The sequence below is a fragment of the Nicotiana tabacum genome, chromosome 22, assembly GCF_000715075.1.
Source record: "Nicotiana tabacum cultivar K326 chromosome 22, ASM71507v2, whole genome shotgun sequence".
Taxonomy (NCBI): Eukaryota; Viridiplantae; Streptophyta; class Magnoliopsida; order Solanales; family Solanaceae; genus Nicotiana; species Nicotiana tabacum.
This window is the reverse complement of record NC_134101.1, coordinates 146,088,356-146,105,769: the sequence shown is the minus strand read 5'-3', so window position 1 is coordinate 146,105,769 and position 17,414 is coordinate 146,088,356. Positions and strand designations below refer to the sequence as shown.

Genomic DNA, 17,414 nt, shown 5'->3' with positions numbered 1-17,414 from the left:
GAGTGTGAAGATTAAAGAGGAAGTAACCAAGCAGCTGCAAGCAAAGGTTATTCGGGTCACTCGATATCCTGATTGGTTGGCTAATGTGGTGCCAGTGCCGAAGAAAGATGGGAAGATCAGAGTGTGTGTCGATTACCGCAATCTGAACAGGGCAAGCCCAAAGGATAACTTTCCATTACCCAACATCCATATCTTGATTGATAATTGTGCCGGACGTGAGATTGGGTCTTTTTTGGATTGCTATGCTGGGTATCATCAGATTCTGATGGATGAAGAAGATGCGGAAAAGACGGCTTTCATTACGCCGTGGGGGAATTATTGCTACCGAGTAATGCCATTTGGTTTGAAGAATGCTGGGGAAACGTACATGAGAGCAATGACTACTGTGTTTCATGACATGATACACAAAGAGATTGATGTATACGTGGATGATGTGATCATAAAATCCAAGCATCAAGAAGACCACGTAGCAGACCTGAGGAAGTTTTTCCAAAGACTTCGAAGGTTTGATATTAAGCTCAACCCGACCAAATGTACATTTGGTGTTTCATCAGGAAAGCTATTAGGATTCATCGTCAGTCGGTGAGGCATTGAGTTGGACCCGTCAAAGATCAAATCCATCCAAGATTTGCCACCGTCGAAGAACAAGATAGAAGTAATGAGTCTGTTGGGAAGGTTGAATTATATCAGCAGGTTTATTGCTCAACTCTCAGCAACTTGTGAACCCATTTTTTGGCTACTGAAGAAAGATGTTGCGGTAGAATGGACGGCAGAATGTCAGGAAGCATTTGACCAAATCAAAGGATATTTATCAAATCCACCTGTGTTGGTTCCACCTGAGCCGGGAAGACCGTTAATTCTTTATCTAACGGTCCTGGAGAATTCGTTTGGCTGCGTACTGGAGCAGCACGACATTACGGGAAGGAAGGAGCAAGCCATCTATTATCTCAGCAAGAAGTTTACAGGCTATGAGGTTAAGTACACTCAACTCGAGAAGACATGTTGCGCCCTAACTTGGGTGGCCCAGAAATTGAAGCAATCCGTCATCATATACTACTTATCTCATTTCATGCTTGGATCCACTGAAGTATATTTTCCAGAAGCCTATGCCCACAGGGAGATTGGCGAAATGGCAGATATTACTCACAGAATTCGACATCGTTTGTGTGATGAGGACGACCATGAAGGCCCAAGCATTGGCTGATCACTTGGCTGAGAATCCTGTTGATGAGGAATACGAGCCCTTGAGAACGTATTTTCCTAATGAAGAAGTGATGCATATAGATGAGTTGGAAATAACCAAGGAACCAGGATGGAAGCTTTTTTTCGATGGAGCCGCAAATACGAAGGGAGTTGGAATAGGAGCGGTACTTATTTCTAAAACAGGACATCATTATCCTGTTACGGCTCAGCTGCGTTTCTATTGTGCCAACAACATGGCTGAGTATGAGGCATGCATTTTGGGTCTATGGCTACCTGCAGACATGGATGTCCCGTACATCTTGGTCTTGGGAGACTCGTACCTCCTGGTGCATCAGATTCAGGGTGAATGGGAAACAAGGGATTTGAAGCTCATACCATATCGACAATGTTTGCACGATCTGAGCAAGCGATTTCGATCAGTGGAGTTCAGACACATCCCAAGAGTTCATAATGAGGTTGCCGATGCTTTGGCCACCTTAGCATCGATGTTGCACCACCCAGACAAAATTCATGTTGACCCGTTGCATATTCAGGTTCGTGATCAGCATGCTTATTGCAACATGTTAGAGGAAGAACTGGATGGCGAACCATGGTTCTATGATGTCAAGGAATACCTCAGGATGGGGATATACCCGGAGCAGGCCACCGGAGATCAAAAGTGAGCCATTCGACAACTGGCAAATGGATTTTTCCTCAGTGGAGGAGTGTTGTACAAAAGAACACCAGATTTGGGATTGCTGAGATGTATAGATGCTAGTCAAGCCACGACAGTTATGACAGAGGTACATGCTGGAGTTTGTGGGCCACATATGAGCGGATATGTATTGGCGAAGAAGATTCTTCGAGCAGGGTACTATTGGCTCACTATGGAGCATGATTGTATCAATTTCATGCGGAAATGCCATCAGTGTCAAATACACGAAGATCTGATTCATTCTCCGCCGACAGAATTGCATACAATGTCAGCACCATGGCCATTTGTTTCCTGGGGCATGGATATAATTGGACCAATTGAGCCAGCAGCATCCAACGGGCATAGGTTCATTCTGGTGACCATCGATTATTTCACTAAGTGGGTTAAAGCTAAAACTTTCAAGTCAGTAACCAAGAAGGCAGTGGTAGATTTTGTTCACTCCCATATCATCTGTAGATTTGGAATCCCAAAGGTGATCATCACGGATAATGGTGCTAATCTTAACAGTAATTTGATAAAAGAGGTATGTCAACAGTTTAAGATTACACACCGGAATTCCACCCCATATCATCCCAAGGCTAATGGAGCATTGAGGCAGCCAACAAAAACATAAAGAAGATACTTCGGAAAATGGTAGAAGGTTCAAGGAAATGACATGAAAAATTACCATTTGCATTGTTGGGTTATCGCACTACCGTCTGTACTTCAGTAGGGGCAACTCCTTATTTGTTGGTATATGGAACTGAAGCAGTAATACCGGTGGAAGTTGAAATTCCATCCCTTCGGATTGTCGCTGAAGCTGAGATTGATGATGACAAGTGGGTCAAAACCCGTTTAGAGCAGTTGAACTTGATTGATGAAAAAAGATTGGCAGTTGTGTGTCATGGCCAGTTATATCAAAGGAGAATGGCAAGAGCATACAACAAAAAGGTGCGTCCCCGGAAGTTTGAAGTGGGCCAGCAAGTGCTGAAACACATCCTCCCACATCAGGCCGAGGCAAAGGGCAAGTTCGCCCCGAATTGGCAAGGGCCATTCATTGTAACCAGAGTGTTGTCCAATGGCTCTTTATGTTTAACAGATATCGAAGGGAAATGCGTCGACATGGCTATCAATTCTGATGCAGTTAAGAGATATTATGTGTGATTTCTTTTAATTGTAATTGTTGTTTGTTTGCATTTGGCATGGTATCGGAGAATGAAATGACGGAGGCAATTTGTTCTTCCATCCAAACACTTCAACCTTTGCTTCCCCTTTTGATCCTTATTTATTCTTTCATACTCATCTTTTGGAATCAGTAATGAAAATGAAAGAAAAAGAGAAGAGAAAAAATAATGATAATAAAGACAAAAGAAAGTCACAAGAAAAACAAAGGAATTGAGAACTACGTTTGACCTGATTCCTCAAGAAGGATACGTAGGTGCCTCACAGCTCGGTCATAGTGTAACAAAAAATAAAAATCCCCAAGCAAGAAACTGGGGCAGAAGGTGTGTTTGTAATTTTGGGAAGGAAGTTTGATTCCAAGAGTTGTAATGTTTTACTCATCAAAATTATTTTGAACCTTTTGATACCCCTTTTTCTTTTAGCCATACACAAGAACCCATATTGATGTCCAAAAAAGACCTCCCGATCAGTATCCGAGAAGTGCCAAGTCATGCAAACGGAAGTCAGGAATAACACTCTAATCCCCAGCAGAGAAGAGGATCATAAGCTGGAAATGAATTGGTAGTCAAAAGAATCCCCAGCAAAGAGAGTCATATCGGTAACACTCCAATCCCCAGCTGGAAAAAATAAAATAAAATGAGAGAGTCTTATCGGTGAAAACCTCCACAAGCACCATAAGGCAATGTAAGTTGAGAGAAATAAAATGAGAGAGTCTTATCGGTGAAAACCTTCACAGGCACCATAAGGCGATGGGAGTTGAGAGAAATGAAAGAGTCTTATTAGTGAAAACCCCTCGAAGGGCACTATGAGGCGACAAGACAAGATTGGCAGAAAGGATCCACATTTGGCAAAGAGTTGAGTGCCTGTTTATCCCCAGCAAGATGAGGCCGTCCGAAAGATTGATCGATATAAGTAGACTGGGTTGATTAATGCGGAATGCACGACATGATCGTTGGGATCGGTTATATAATTCAGATAAGTTCTTTTCTTTCTTTTTCCCCAGCATTTGTTCAGAAAGACTTCTTCTTTTTCTATCTTTTGAAATCATCACTTTTTCATTTCTTGGTTTAAAGTCTTTATCTCCCCAGCAGTTTGTTTTTCAAAAGGATTTTCAGAGTTTATTACCAGTTGCCAAGATGGTGCAAAAACACAATGTGGATAGGACGGGCCAAAGATAATGCAATGGAACGAGAAAGACGTTCGTTGCAAGACCAAATGATGGATTGGTCTAGGATTTCGAGGAGGGTATGGAGAAAAGTGGGAAGCAACAATTGGTGAATAAAGAATCGTCAAGAAACAAGAGCTTCCCTGGCAGATTATCGACCAAGTTCCAAGAGGGTCGGACAACACGGAGCAGGGAAAGAAGAGGGGAAAACCATACCCAGCAGGAATATGATCGCCAGCAGGAATATCATCCCCAACAAGTAATCTCATCCCCAGCAAGCTTTGGTGATGTAATGGAACACAAAGCTGGGAAAGAAGAAAGCGAAACCATCCCCAGCAGGAGTGGCACGACCATTCGCCACGTTTTAAACTAACAAAAAAAATTTCTTTGATTTGAAGCAGGGACAAGAAATGTTATAGATGATGAAAAGACATCATGATACAAGAAAGATTGTCAAACTGGGGCAAAAAATTTTCTTTCATTTTGAAAATTTTCTGGAAGTCCGATACCCACTTGGGGAAGAAGCAAGATAACACAAGTTTGGGAAAAATGGTATCCCCAGCAGTTTTCGGAAGAAGGCCAAATAAGTTTTAAAGGAAGCAATTTCGGAAAGAAGATAACACAAGTCTTAAGGGAAGTAGTTCCAGTGGAAGGAAAGCACCAGCTTTAAAGGAAGTAGTCTTTGAAGGAGGAAAATAACATATTTTTGAATAAAACACCGGTGTTATCCCCAGCAGTTTTCAGAGGAATGAAAAACCAGTTTTGAGGGAAGCAGTTCTGAAAGAAGATAATTTCAAGTTAGAAGGAAAATGGTCCAGGAGGCAAGAAGGAGCAACAACAATAAAACGCATTTTTTAAGAAGTAGTTGAAGTCAGGAGCCCGCCTGGAGAATGCAGGTATTATGTTTTGGGAAGTAGTGAAGTCAGGAGCCAACCTGGAGAATGGAGGTATTGCATTTTGAGTTGTAGTTGAAGTCAGGAGCCCGCCTGGAGAATGGAGGTTGTTGTCATTTTAAGAAGAAGTTGAAGTCAGGAACCCGTTAGGAGAATGGAGGTGTTATATTTTTTAAGTCATAATTGAAGTTAGGAGCCCGCCTGAAAAAAGGAGGTGTTATATTTCTTGAGAAGGTTGAAGTCAGGAGCCCGCCTGGAGAATGGAGGTGTTATGTTTTTAAGAAATTGTCGAAGTCAGGAGCCCGCCTGGAAAATGGAGGTATTATCTCTAAATTGTTTATTGAAGTCAGGAGCCCGCCTGGAGAATGGAGGTATTATATTTTTAAGAAGTTGTTGAAGTCAGGAGCCCGCCTGGAGAATGGAGGTGTTATGTCTTTAAGAAATAGTCGAAGTCAGGAGCCCACCTGAAAAATGGAGGTGTTATATTTTTGAGTTGTAGTCGAAGACAGGAGCCCGCCTGGAGAATGGAGGTGCTATATTTTAAGAAGTAGTTGAAGTCAGGAGCCCGCCTGGAGAATGGAGGTATTACATTTTGAGTTGTAGTTGAAGTCAGGAGCCCGCCTGGAGAATGGAGGTTGTTGTCATTTCAAGTTGAAGCTGAAGTCAGGAACCTTCCTGGAGAATGGAGATGCTATATTTTTAAGAAGCAGTTGAAGTCAGGAGCCCGCCTGGAGAATGGAGGTATTATGTTTTGGGAAGTAGTGAAGTCAGGAGCCCGCTTGGAGAATAGAGGTATTACATTCTGAGTTGTAGTTGAAGTCAGGAGCCCGCTTGTAGAACGGAGGTTGTTATATTTTAAGTTGAAGAAGTCAGGAGCCCGCCTGTAGAACGGAGGTTGTTATATTTTAAGTTAGAGAAGTCAGGAGCCCGCCTGTTAGAACAGAGGTTGTTATATTTGAAGTTGATGAAGTCAGGAGCCCGCCTGGAGAATGGAGGTGTTATATTTTCAAGTCATTGTTGAAGTCAGGAACCCGCCTGGAGAATGGAGGTGTTATATTTTTAAGTTGTGTTGGAAGTCAGGAGCCCGCCTGAAGAATGGAGGTTGTTATCATTGCAAGTTGCAGACGAAGTCAGGAGCCCGCCGGGAGAATGGAGGTATTATATTTTTAAGAAGTAGCTGAAGTCAGGAGCCCGCCTGTAGAACGGAGGTTGTCATATTTTAAGTTGAAGGGGTCAGGATCCCGCCTGTAGAATGGAGGTGTTTACTTTAAAGTTTTTGTTTAAGTCAGGAGCCCGCCTGGAGAATAAAGGTTGATATATTTGCAAGGTTGCTATTGGAGTCAGGAGCCCGCCTGCAGAACAGAGGAATAAATTTCAAGATCAAGTCAGAAGTCAGTAATGCAGAGGTTTACAACAAAAATACCCCCAGCATGAATCCCATTTCAGAAATCAGAAAGAAGACTACAAGAGCAAGTCGAAGATAGATAAGATTCTGTAATCATTAGTTTTTGTCTAGCCTTTTGTTTTATTTCTAGCAATGGTGTAATAAGGAGGTCGGAAAGCAGTAGTAACAGCATGCAACAGCAATAACAGCAACATCGTAGTCCTGTGGTAGCCCCAGCAACCGAAACTTCCTGAACTACATTGACCTGATTCCCTTTTAGCCAGGGATATGTAGGAAACCTTCGAAGCAGAGGTTCGGTCAAATCTTTAAAAAATGCTTCACACGGAGTGACCGAATGGGCAAAAATAACTCATATCCGCTCACTTTATCTTTGCATAAAAACTCTTCGTGTTTCCGGACAAAGAGGGGCAGCTGTGAGCACGTGATTTTTGCCCTACAAGAACTACTCCCACAAAAATTCAAAATAAAATAGTTGTGTGTTGCTTGTGATTTATTTGTATTTGTTTGTGCATGTTTATTCTATTTTTACTACTGAAAAATACAAAAATATATGTGTTGCATTTGCATTTACAATTTAGGATTAATTAACCAGTGATTCGTTTTATGAAAATGAAAATCATAAAAATAATAATGTACTTTGCATTTTTAGCATTTAATATTGAATTGTGTGATTTTATTGTTAATTGGCATTTAATTGTATGTGATAAATGTTATTAAAAGATAATTAGTATTTTTAGTAAGTTAACTTGGTTTATAATTTTAGAAAGTAATTTAGAAATCAAAATGAATGAAAAGAACAAAAGAAATAGGAAGGAAATCGGATTAGGCTCAAATCCCTGGCCCAATGGCGTGTCCCAAACCCGGTCCAGGCAGCTCCTCTCACAGGATGGTGAAACGACGTAGTATAGAAACCAAACTACGTCGTTTCAATGGCAAAAATCTCAGTCATTCAACCAAGCCACATCCAACGGTCATAGATCAATTCCCATATTCAAGACCGAACCCGACCCGTTTACCCCGAACCAAACCCGCCTCAGTATATAACCAAAACGACCCCGTTTGACCCCCTAACCTAATCTGGACCGTCGATCTTCACTGATCCAACAGACCATATTAATCACCCCATTTCAATATACCAAACACCAAGTCAGAGATCCTGACCCTTTCATTCCATCTCTAACCTCCCAGAGACCACTCCCTCACACCACCGTCGACCACCCACCGGAAATCGCCCCACGGCGGTTCCGGTGGTCCAATCCCTCCCATCTTCACACCACTGAACCCCCACGACCTCCTCATGCCAATCCTGTATTCGTCTCCCTTCGAATCATCCCTGAGTTCCTCGAATATTAGATCGAAGAACTGACCGGAACCCTAGTTCGTCTAATTAACCCCAAACTCACACCCCATGACCTCCTAGACTCCCTCACCCCAAATCCTTGCTTGTTTTCCCTCGAATGTTGGCCTAAATCCCTAGATCTTAAATCCAAGAACGAACCCTAAAATTCCTAAAACTCCCAAATCGGTTGAATGGTGGAGATCTTGACTGAATTAGACCTTAGTCTTATGTTATCGCATTGAAAACACCGTCCAGAAATTGGAGGTTTCTCGGATTTGTTCAATATGGCCTGTTCTCCGGGTATCCCTTGAATCCATAGAAGATGAGACGCAAAAATATGTAAAAGTTGTAATTGCATAAAGCTTGATGAATGAATGATCTTTGGCCTTCAGTCTTCAATAACAACTTGTTTGGAATCCAGTGGCATAATGTGAAAGCAGTTAGTTTAGTCTGTTTCATCCTAGTACAAATAGTGTATTCTGGGAACCATGTTGCTATTTCTTTCTTATCTGAATATTTGTGGTATGTAAAGTTAATTGAATACTTGAGATACTGTGTATATGGACTATTAACATATGCCTATTCTCTTCAATAGAATCGACTTTAGTATGGTTCAATTTTAGTATAGTCCAAGTATGGCGCCCTGTTCTATAAAGTATTAAAACTGGAATATGATGGAGCCTAAAAGGTTAGGAAGAATGTATATGTTCGTACCAGTAATTCCATGTATAATAGATAGTAGAAATGATTTATACTTCATCATTTAGTGTCAATAACCCTAGCCTGAATATCATGTAGTCATAGTTCAGAAGTTGCATCTCTTTTAGCTTCGATATTGATTTATTATGATTCGCCCACTAAATGCATATTGAAGGAAAGGATTGAGGCATTAGCGTAAGTTCGTTTGGGTAAAGTTCGAAAATTTTTGGGACCATGGAGATTGGGCTTGAATGCGTGGCAAACAAGTCCCAAGATTTCCAACCCACGGAAAGGTATCCTAGGGGAGATTAAAAGAACGTTTGGCTCTAGAACTGATCCACGACTTTGAGCCCAAACGCTGGTGGCCGAAATGCCGGATTGCTGCAATCGTGCACAAGCAAATTCATTATTTGGGCTCAGCTGGAAGAATTCAATTCATAGTTCAACGTATTATAATTCAATACATAATTAACTAGGACTCTTTCTTTTATTTTAGAGACAAATAAAGTAGAGAATCATAGTTGCTCTTAGGTTTGCCCTTTAAATAATGAACGAGATGAGCCTCGCCAAATAAAGCACCTAGATTGCGGGGCCCTCGATAATTGTATTTTATTAAAATATATAGATTTCGGGACAGACCGTTTAGCGAATTTCACGGCCATTTCCCAAAATAACCCCGCGTTAGTCTCTTTAGGCGCATACTTTAAATAACATTACCTTCTTAAACCCGGGTGCACATTTATGTGATCCAAATCCAAATCTCAACGAGGTCAAAATGTGTCTCTAATCACGGGTACATTGATTGTGACGTGGTTCGAGATGCATTTCCACGACGTTGCAAATTCCTTTTAAAAATAATGAATGAGACGAGCCTCGACAAACAGAAATACACAAGCTGCGGGGCCCTCTATACGTGTTGGTAAAATTACTTAAACTTCGGGATGGGCCGTTTAGCAAAGTTTCACGGCCTTACCCAAAATAATGATACTCTAATCGCTTTAGGCGCGCCTTTAATAATTTACTTTCTCAAACTCGGGTGCACATTTATGTGACCCAAATCCAAATCTCAACAGAGTTGAAATGTGTCAATAACCACGGGTGCATTGATGTGACGTGGTTCAAGATGTATTTTCACGACGTTGTAATGCTCGTTAAAAATAATAATAATAAAAGCGGTAAACAGTTAAAATTTGTGCATATGTTCAACATGTATAAAAATCAGATAAATAAGCCGAATACGATAGTTGAGCGACCGTGCTAGAACCACGGAACTCGGGAATGCCTAACACCTTCTCCCGGGTTAACAGAATTCCCTATCCGGATTTCTGGTTCGCAGACTGTAATACAGAGTCAATTTTTTCCTCGATTCGGGATTAACCGGTGACTTGGGACACCATAAATCTCCTAAGTGGCGATTCTGAATCTTTAAATAAAATCCCGTTTTGATTGTCCTTTAATTGGAAAAAACTCCCCTACGCCCCTGCGGGCGCGGGTGAAAAAGGAGGTGTGACAAGGTGTATCAAGGTTTGGTAGATGGCTCAATTTCGGTTCCAACAAATTCACATGATTGATGCTTTTCCATTATCTTGAGGAGTCGATTAGGCTTCCGTGTGAGTTTATTTCTTTCCTTTGCTCGAAGACGAGCAAGCATTTAAGTGTGGGATGTATTTGATGAGTATATATAAAGTGTTTAGTTTGGTTATATTTGTTGGGTTTTTCTAAATGGTGTGATGGGAAATGGAAGAGGCACCTCTTGGATTGCACCTCTTCATTTTATCCTTTCATTGCCTATAAGTTTAGAGGCTTGGCCTCATTTTTCAGATATTAAACATCTGAAATCTCTTCATCTCCTTTCTACATTGTTGTATTATTTTTTAAATAAACATAAGTGTCAAGCGTGATTTACTTTGTTTGTTGAGTTTGCTGAAGTTCTGTGATTTGTAGTGCCGCTATCACATAATAGTTTTTCCATTCTATCTTAGGAGGAATTAATCTAAAATATTAGGCAACAGTGAGGGGATTAAATTCCCTAAAGATACACAAGAAACTTGTGGACTTGAAATTATTTTATATTTTGTAGAACTAACGTTTATTTGCTTTTCTGATTTTCTGGTTTCGAACATGTAATACTAACAATCTTAAGAAATTTATTTTCGGATGGACGGAAAAGAAAATCAGAGTGAATTAGTCGAATCATGATTATGGTGATATAAGAAAAATCTGCACTTAAAGTTAAAAGTGGTGTTTTCATGTTCTTCTGTTGGACTAGAATTGACATGCAAATTAGCAAAGAAATGGATAGTTTTGAGATTAAGAAATGTTGAGAGATATAGGCTCCACCTATTTAGCTAGAATACAGTTAGTAGAGTAGTTAGTAATACACTAGACTATAGTTAGTAGTGAGTTAGTTATAACCAACACTTGTATAAATAGTAGGTTAACTCTTAGATCGATGTAACAGTGATATTTTCCATTCTATGTAGTAACTGCCTTCTTCTTCTTCCTCTAATTTCATCTCCTCTCACCACCATAGCTGAAGCTTCATGACATGGTATCAGATCTTGGTTAAACGACTGTTAGAGCTCAGCTATGACAGATTTCTCAAGACTCTTCTGTATTACATAAGTAAAATTGATCAATTGAGCCAATTCTCAGTCTGAATCTCACTCCTATCAAGCTAGAGTTTGGAGATTTGTTTGATTGAGCCTCGATTGACTGTCAATAGCTGCACTTCTCTTCAATTCAAAATTCTTGGAGTATTTCCTTCAATTTCTGCAACAATGTCGACCAATGGAGAAGTTGATGATAATCAGACCTTCGCAGAATCAGTTGATCAAGTTGGTCATCATCATCCTCTGTACATTCACCTGTCCAATACACAAGGTTTTGTTCTCATCTCTATTCAACTACAAGGTGCTGAAAACTACTCTATTTGGAGCAGATCTTTGAAAATTGTGTTGCATGGTAAAAATAAATTAGGCTTTGTCTTAGGAACCTGCAAAAAAAGTAACTATGATGTTAGTCTTCATGAGCTATAGGATAGGTGCAATGCAATAGTGTTAGCATGGACTATGAATATTGTGGCACCAAATTTGATTAGTATTGTCATATATGCCTCCGATGCCTATACTGTCAGGGATGGCCTAAGGGAACGATTTGACAAAGTAAATGCATCTAGAGCAGCTTATCTACATAAGGAAATTGTTACCTTAACACAAGGAGTATCCTTTGAGTCTGTGTATTTCTCTTGACTGAGGGAACTCTGGGATGAGTATGAAACACTCACTCATCCACCTTCATGTGGTTGTCCTAAGTCAAAGAATCATGTAGAGCACTATCAGCTTCAAAATCTTTATCAGTTTCTCACAGTCCTCAATGACTCCTATGAGAATGCCAAAAATCAGGTGTTAATGACTCGACCATTACCTAATCTAAACCAAGCGTATGCCATGATAATCAATGTAGAAAGCCAAAGGATCACTGGAAAAAGTGTGTATGGCTCTAATGATAACAATGAAGTTGCTGCTATGATAAGTAATAGATCTCAGAATGGTGGTCACAATGGAGGATCTAACAATTTTGGAGGTTATACCAACACTGGCTACTCTAGAGGTTACAAACCTAAGAATTTCTTCAACAAATCAACAATTTAGTGTGACTATTGTAAGTGTAAAGGCCATACAAAGGAAAACTGTTTCAAGCTTCATGGATATCCTAGTGATTTCAAGAACAAGAGAAGAGGAGGAGGTTTTAATGCTCAAGCAAACAATATGAACAACAATATGAATCATATTGAGAAAAATTATGGGAATCTGCCCTCAGAAACACAAGGTAACCAGCTGAACTGTGCTACTCCAACTCAGTTCTTTACTCTAGAGCAATACCAGCAAATCCTGCAGATGCTGAGCAGGGGCAAAGATACTGAACTTGTTGCTAACTCAGCTACTACATAGACGACAATTATATTACATGCTTTTATGTCTACCTTGGTGGATCATAATTGGATAGTAAATACAGGAGCATCTAATCACATGGTGCATAGTTTAAATCTATTAGAATCCTATGAGGAAGTATCAGAGAAGGATAAAAATAAAGTCCAACTACCTACTGGTGAACAAGCTTCTATTACACACACTGGAATCTATTTTTTCTTCAGAAATAAGAAAATTCAGAATATACTTCACATTCCAGATTTCAAGTATAACTTACTCTCAGTGTCTAAAATCACAAAAGAGTTAAGGTGTTTGGTGGCATTCTTTCTTGACTTTTGTGTCTTTCGGGAACTCTTCAGTGGAAAGGTAATGGGGATTGGTAAAGAAGAACTTGGACTCTACATCCTCAAGGTTGCAGATAGACAGACTCCTGAACAATATATATCCCCAAGTATAAATACCATTGTTAGTACAAATAAAAATGTCAGCCTAAATAATACAAATCCATGTAATGATTTCTCTTTGTGGCATATGAGGCTAGGACATGCTCCTCTAAAGGTACTGCAGAAACTACATAATCTTCATGAGTTGCATCTAACTGATCATTAGCATTGTATTGTATGTCCTATTGCAAAGCAATCAAGGCTGCCTTTTCCTCTTAGAACCACTTGTTCTACTTCTATTTTTTATCTTGTTCATGCAGATGTTTGGGGTCCATACAGACTACCAAATCATGACAGCAAGAGATATGTTTTAACCTTGATGGATGATTTCTCTACATATATTTGAATTTTTCTTCAAACTACTAAGGTAGATACTATTGTAGTTTTAAAGAACTTTCTGGCAATGGTGTCAAATCAGTTTAAAAACACAGTCAAGTGCCTTAGAACTAACAATGGCACTGAATTTGTGAATGATTAAGTTCATTCTCTGTTGCAAAGTCTGGGCATCCTTCATCAAAGTTCTTGTGTTTATACACCCCAACAAAATGGGGTGGTGGAGAGAAGGCAAAGGACTATATTAGATATGGCTAGAGCTCTCAGATTTCATGTATGTATACCTCTAAGATTTTGGAGTGAGTGTGTGTCTACAGTAGTATACATATTAAATAGATTGCCTACTGGACTTCTTCAAGGCAAGTCTCCATTTGAAGCTCTATTTCAGAAGATTCCTTCCATACAACATGTTAGAGTGTTTGGCAACTTATGCTATGCCACAAAGATGAAAAAAGGGGATAAGTTCAGTCCTAGGGCAATTCCAGCAGTCATATAGGATATTCATCTTCTCAAAAGGGCTACATTCTCTATGATCTACAATCCAAGGGCTTCTTTGTCAGTAGAGATGTTGTCTTTAAGGAAGACATTTTTCCTTTTAAGAATATGCAACTTGGATCATCTCTCTTATTTCCTATACTAGAGTTCACAGATGCACAAATTGAAAAGAGTATTGGCCAACCTGTATCTATCTCAGATTTGCCTACTCCTGGTATTCAACAAGTGCTTTCTCATCCTAGTCCTCTCTATGGTATTCATTCTGAACCAAGCCCTTCTATTCCACCTTCTGCACCCTCAGTCTCTCCTGAAGGTCTCAGAAGATCTTCTAGGCCTTCTAAACCTCCTATATGGCTAACTGATTATGTAGTCCATCCCAAGAAAATCACTTGTCACTATTTTGTATCCCAGCATGTCTCTTACAATTAGTTGTCTTCAGACTACAGGGCTTCTCTTACTACATATTCATCTATTGTTGAATCTAGAACATTCAAATAAGCAAGTATTGATCCAAAATGGATCAAAACTATGCAAGCTGAGATTTCAGCATTGCAAAACAATAATACTTAGTCCTTGATTGATCTGCCTCAAGGGAAAGTTCCTATAGGGTGCAAGTGGGTCTTCAAGGTTAAGTATAAGTCTAATGGTGAAGTGGTAAGATACAAGGCTAGACTATTAGCCAAATGCTACAGTCAACAAGAAGGCCTAGATTATACAGAAACATTCTCTCATGTGGCCAAGATGGTCACAGTGAGGGCTGTAGTTGCATTAGCTGCTGCATCTAGCTGGTACATTTTTCAGATGGATGTCCATAATGCATTCCTTCAGGGTGACCATCTAGAAGAAGTCCACATGCAAGTTCCTGATGGCTTTTCAAGCCAGGGGGCAAATCAAAAGGTGTGTAAGCTACAAAAGTCTTTGTATGGATTGAAGCAAGCACCTAGGCAGTGGAATCTTAAGCTAACAGAAGCACTTCTAGACATGAACTTCTCTCAAAGCCACTATGATTATTCCCTGTTCACCAAAAGAATAGGAGTTTATCTTGTAGTCATCCTACTTTATGTGGATGATTTGTTGGTAACTGGCAGCAACTTATTCCTCATCCAGCAGGTCAGAAAAGATTTGCAGGAGAAGTTCAAGATGAAAGATCTAGGGGAGCTAAAGTATTTCCTTGGCATTGAGTTCTCAAGGTCTTAGGAAGGTATTCTAATGTGCCAAAGGAAATATGCCCTAGAATTAGTATCTAAACTTGGCTTAGCAGGAGGAAAACCAGCCCCTACACCTCTTGAGTTTAATCAAAAACTCACCTCTGTTGAATTTGATCAAATAGTAAAAGACAGTGACTCTGAAGATGTCCAACTTGAAAAGAAGGGAAATTATCAAAGACTAGTTGGGAGGCTCTTGTACCTAACAATGATAAGTCTAGATATAGCCTTTATTGTTCAGGTACTCAGCTGTATATGCATGCACCTAAGACTTCTCACATGGAAGGTGCTAGAAGAGTAGTGAAATACATCAAGTATACACATGGACTTGGTCTGTTCATACCAATTGGAAGCTGCAATAAACTAATAGCCTATTGTGATTCAGATTGGGGTGCATGCGTTGAGTCTAGGAGGTTGGTCACAGGGTATGTAGTTAAATTTGGAAAAGCACTGATTTCCTGGAAGTCAAAGAAATAAGGGACAATATCTGGAAGTTCAGCCGAGGTAGAGTTCAGAAGCATGGCAACCACAGTAGTTGAAATTGTGTGGTTGGTTGGACTTTTCAAGGAGTTAGGAGTTGATATTGCTCTGCTTGTGCCTCTACACTGTGACAGTAAGGCAGCAATCCAAATTGCTGCACATCTAATATTTCATGAACGGACTAAACACATAAATATTGACTGTCATTTTGTAAGAGAAAAGCTAGTACAAGGTCTTATTCAAACTCAGCATGTTGGCACAACAGAGCAAATAGCAGATGTGCTGACAAAGACTTTGTGCAAACCACATCATGACTATTTACTAAGCAAGTTGGGAATGAAGAATGTTTTTCATCCCTCAGCTTGAGGGGGAGTGTTGAGAGATAAAGGCCCTACCTATTTAACTAGACTACAGTTAGTAGAATAGTTAGTAATACACTAGACTATAGTTAGTAGCGAATTAGTTATAACCAACACTTGTATAAATAGAAGATTAACTCTCAAATCAATGTAACAGTGATATTTTCTGTTCTGTGCAGTAACTGCCTTCTTCTTCTTCCTCTAATTTCATCTCCTCTCACCGCCGTAGCTAAAGCTTCATGACAAGAAATTAATCAGAATCTCATTTTCGTGGGATTCTTAGTCTTTAATTTGTCTCTAGTTTCCATGTCCCGATGTCTGGTGCTTAACTTTTATGAACTACTTTCCGATGGCTGAAAGATATAATTTTCTGAGTAAAACTATGATCGTTCATATGTCACGGAAAAAGCAAAGAAGTGAATTGTATTCACAGTTGCTCAAAATATCAATCATCATAAGAATTCTATCACAATCGCTGATGAAAATTTCTTCTCGACGTCCTATACTTCTCACGAATTGATTTTGTGTTAGCCAATGTATCTGTATTTTGAAGGACATATTAAAGGACTGGAACAAAACTCCTAGTGAAATTGGAGAGAATGATAAGTACTAGTGTGAAGCCAATTGGATTTTCCACTCGTCGCAACAGTTATATCAGTGTGCTTTTTGATTTGTTGAAAATAACTCAAATGAGCACATGCTTGAGTAATAAATATTTTAACAGATTTCTTGAAAGAAATTTGTGTTGAAAACTTAATTTCACACGTGGCAATAGAAAAAGCCACAATCGGCGTTTGGCAAAAGGAAAACTATCTTGAAGTGCATTATTGCTGGAATATTAGTGGGGCTCGATTGCAATAGAATCAGGTTCTATTTTCTTTTATCTTCATTATCTATCCTATAATTTATGAAATTCAATATGTTAAATGTTGGGATAGATGGTCATGATCTTACAACATATTACGTTTTGTATGCAACGCAAACTAGGAATAACTAAAATTATATTAGTTGTGCCAAATGTTGTTTAACTAGTTGTATGCAATTCGGGAACCTGCATAAATATATGTGGATGTTTATTTTCAAGGAAGTAAGACTTAACATTAGGCTTACACTAGCACTTGAAGATTTTCTTGAGATCATGAATATAATATGTACAAATGTACATATACTTGTTTGATTATAGAAAGAGATCAAACTGTTTAAAGTGTTATAATGGTTTAGTTGTAAAACCATTTGGAAAGGGGATTAAAATTTTCGTGATTTTCTATACCCGTTATAGAGAATAAAATCTTTGATCTACCCTACTTCGAGATTAAAATCTGCGTGATTTTCTACTCGATCTTTGAGATTAAAGTCTTCGTGACTTTCTACTCATTTGTCGGAAATTAAAGTCTAAGTGACTTTATACTCATTTTGGAGATTAAAATCTTAGTGATTATCTATCTTCAATTTATTATTCGGTTTGAAGATTAAAAACTTTGTCGTTTATTAAATTTGACTGTGTCACATATTACTTGCTTTGAAGATTAAAAACTTTACCGTTTATTAATTATGAATGTGTTAGATTGGTTTAAAGATTAAAAACTTCACCATTTATTAGTTCTGGCT

The 17,414-nt window shown here is 39.2% G+C and overlaps 1 protein-coding gene across 1 annotated transcript; it reads left to right on the top strand.

Moving 5' to 3' along the window:
- The first annotated feature begins 12,590 nt into the window (after nucleotides 1-12,590).
- Nucleotides 12,591-14,959, top strand: LOC142176097 (uncharacterized). The gene is made up of 3 exons (XM_075243165.1): nucleotides 12,591-12,857; nucleotides 13,784-14,176; nucleotides 14,333-14,959. The coding sequence occupies exons 1-3, from the start codon at nucleotides 12,591-12,593 to the stop codon at nucleotides 14,957-14,959; spliced, it is 1,287 nt and encodes a 428-aa protein (XP_075099266.1).
- Nucleotides 14,960-17,414: the final 2,455 nt, after the last annotated feature.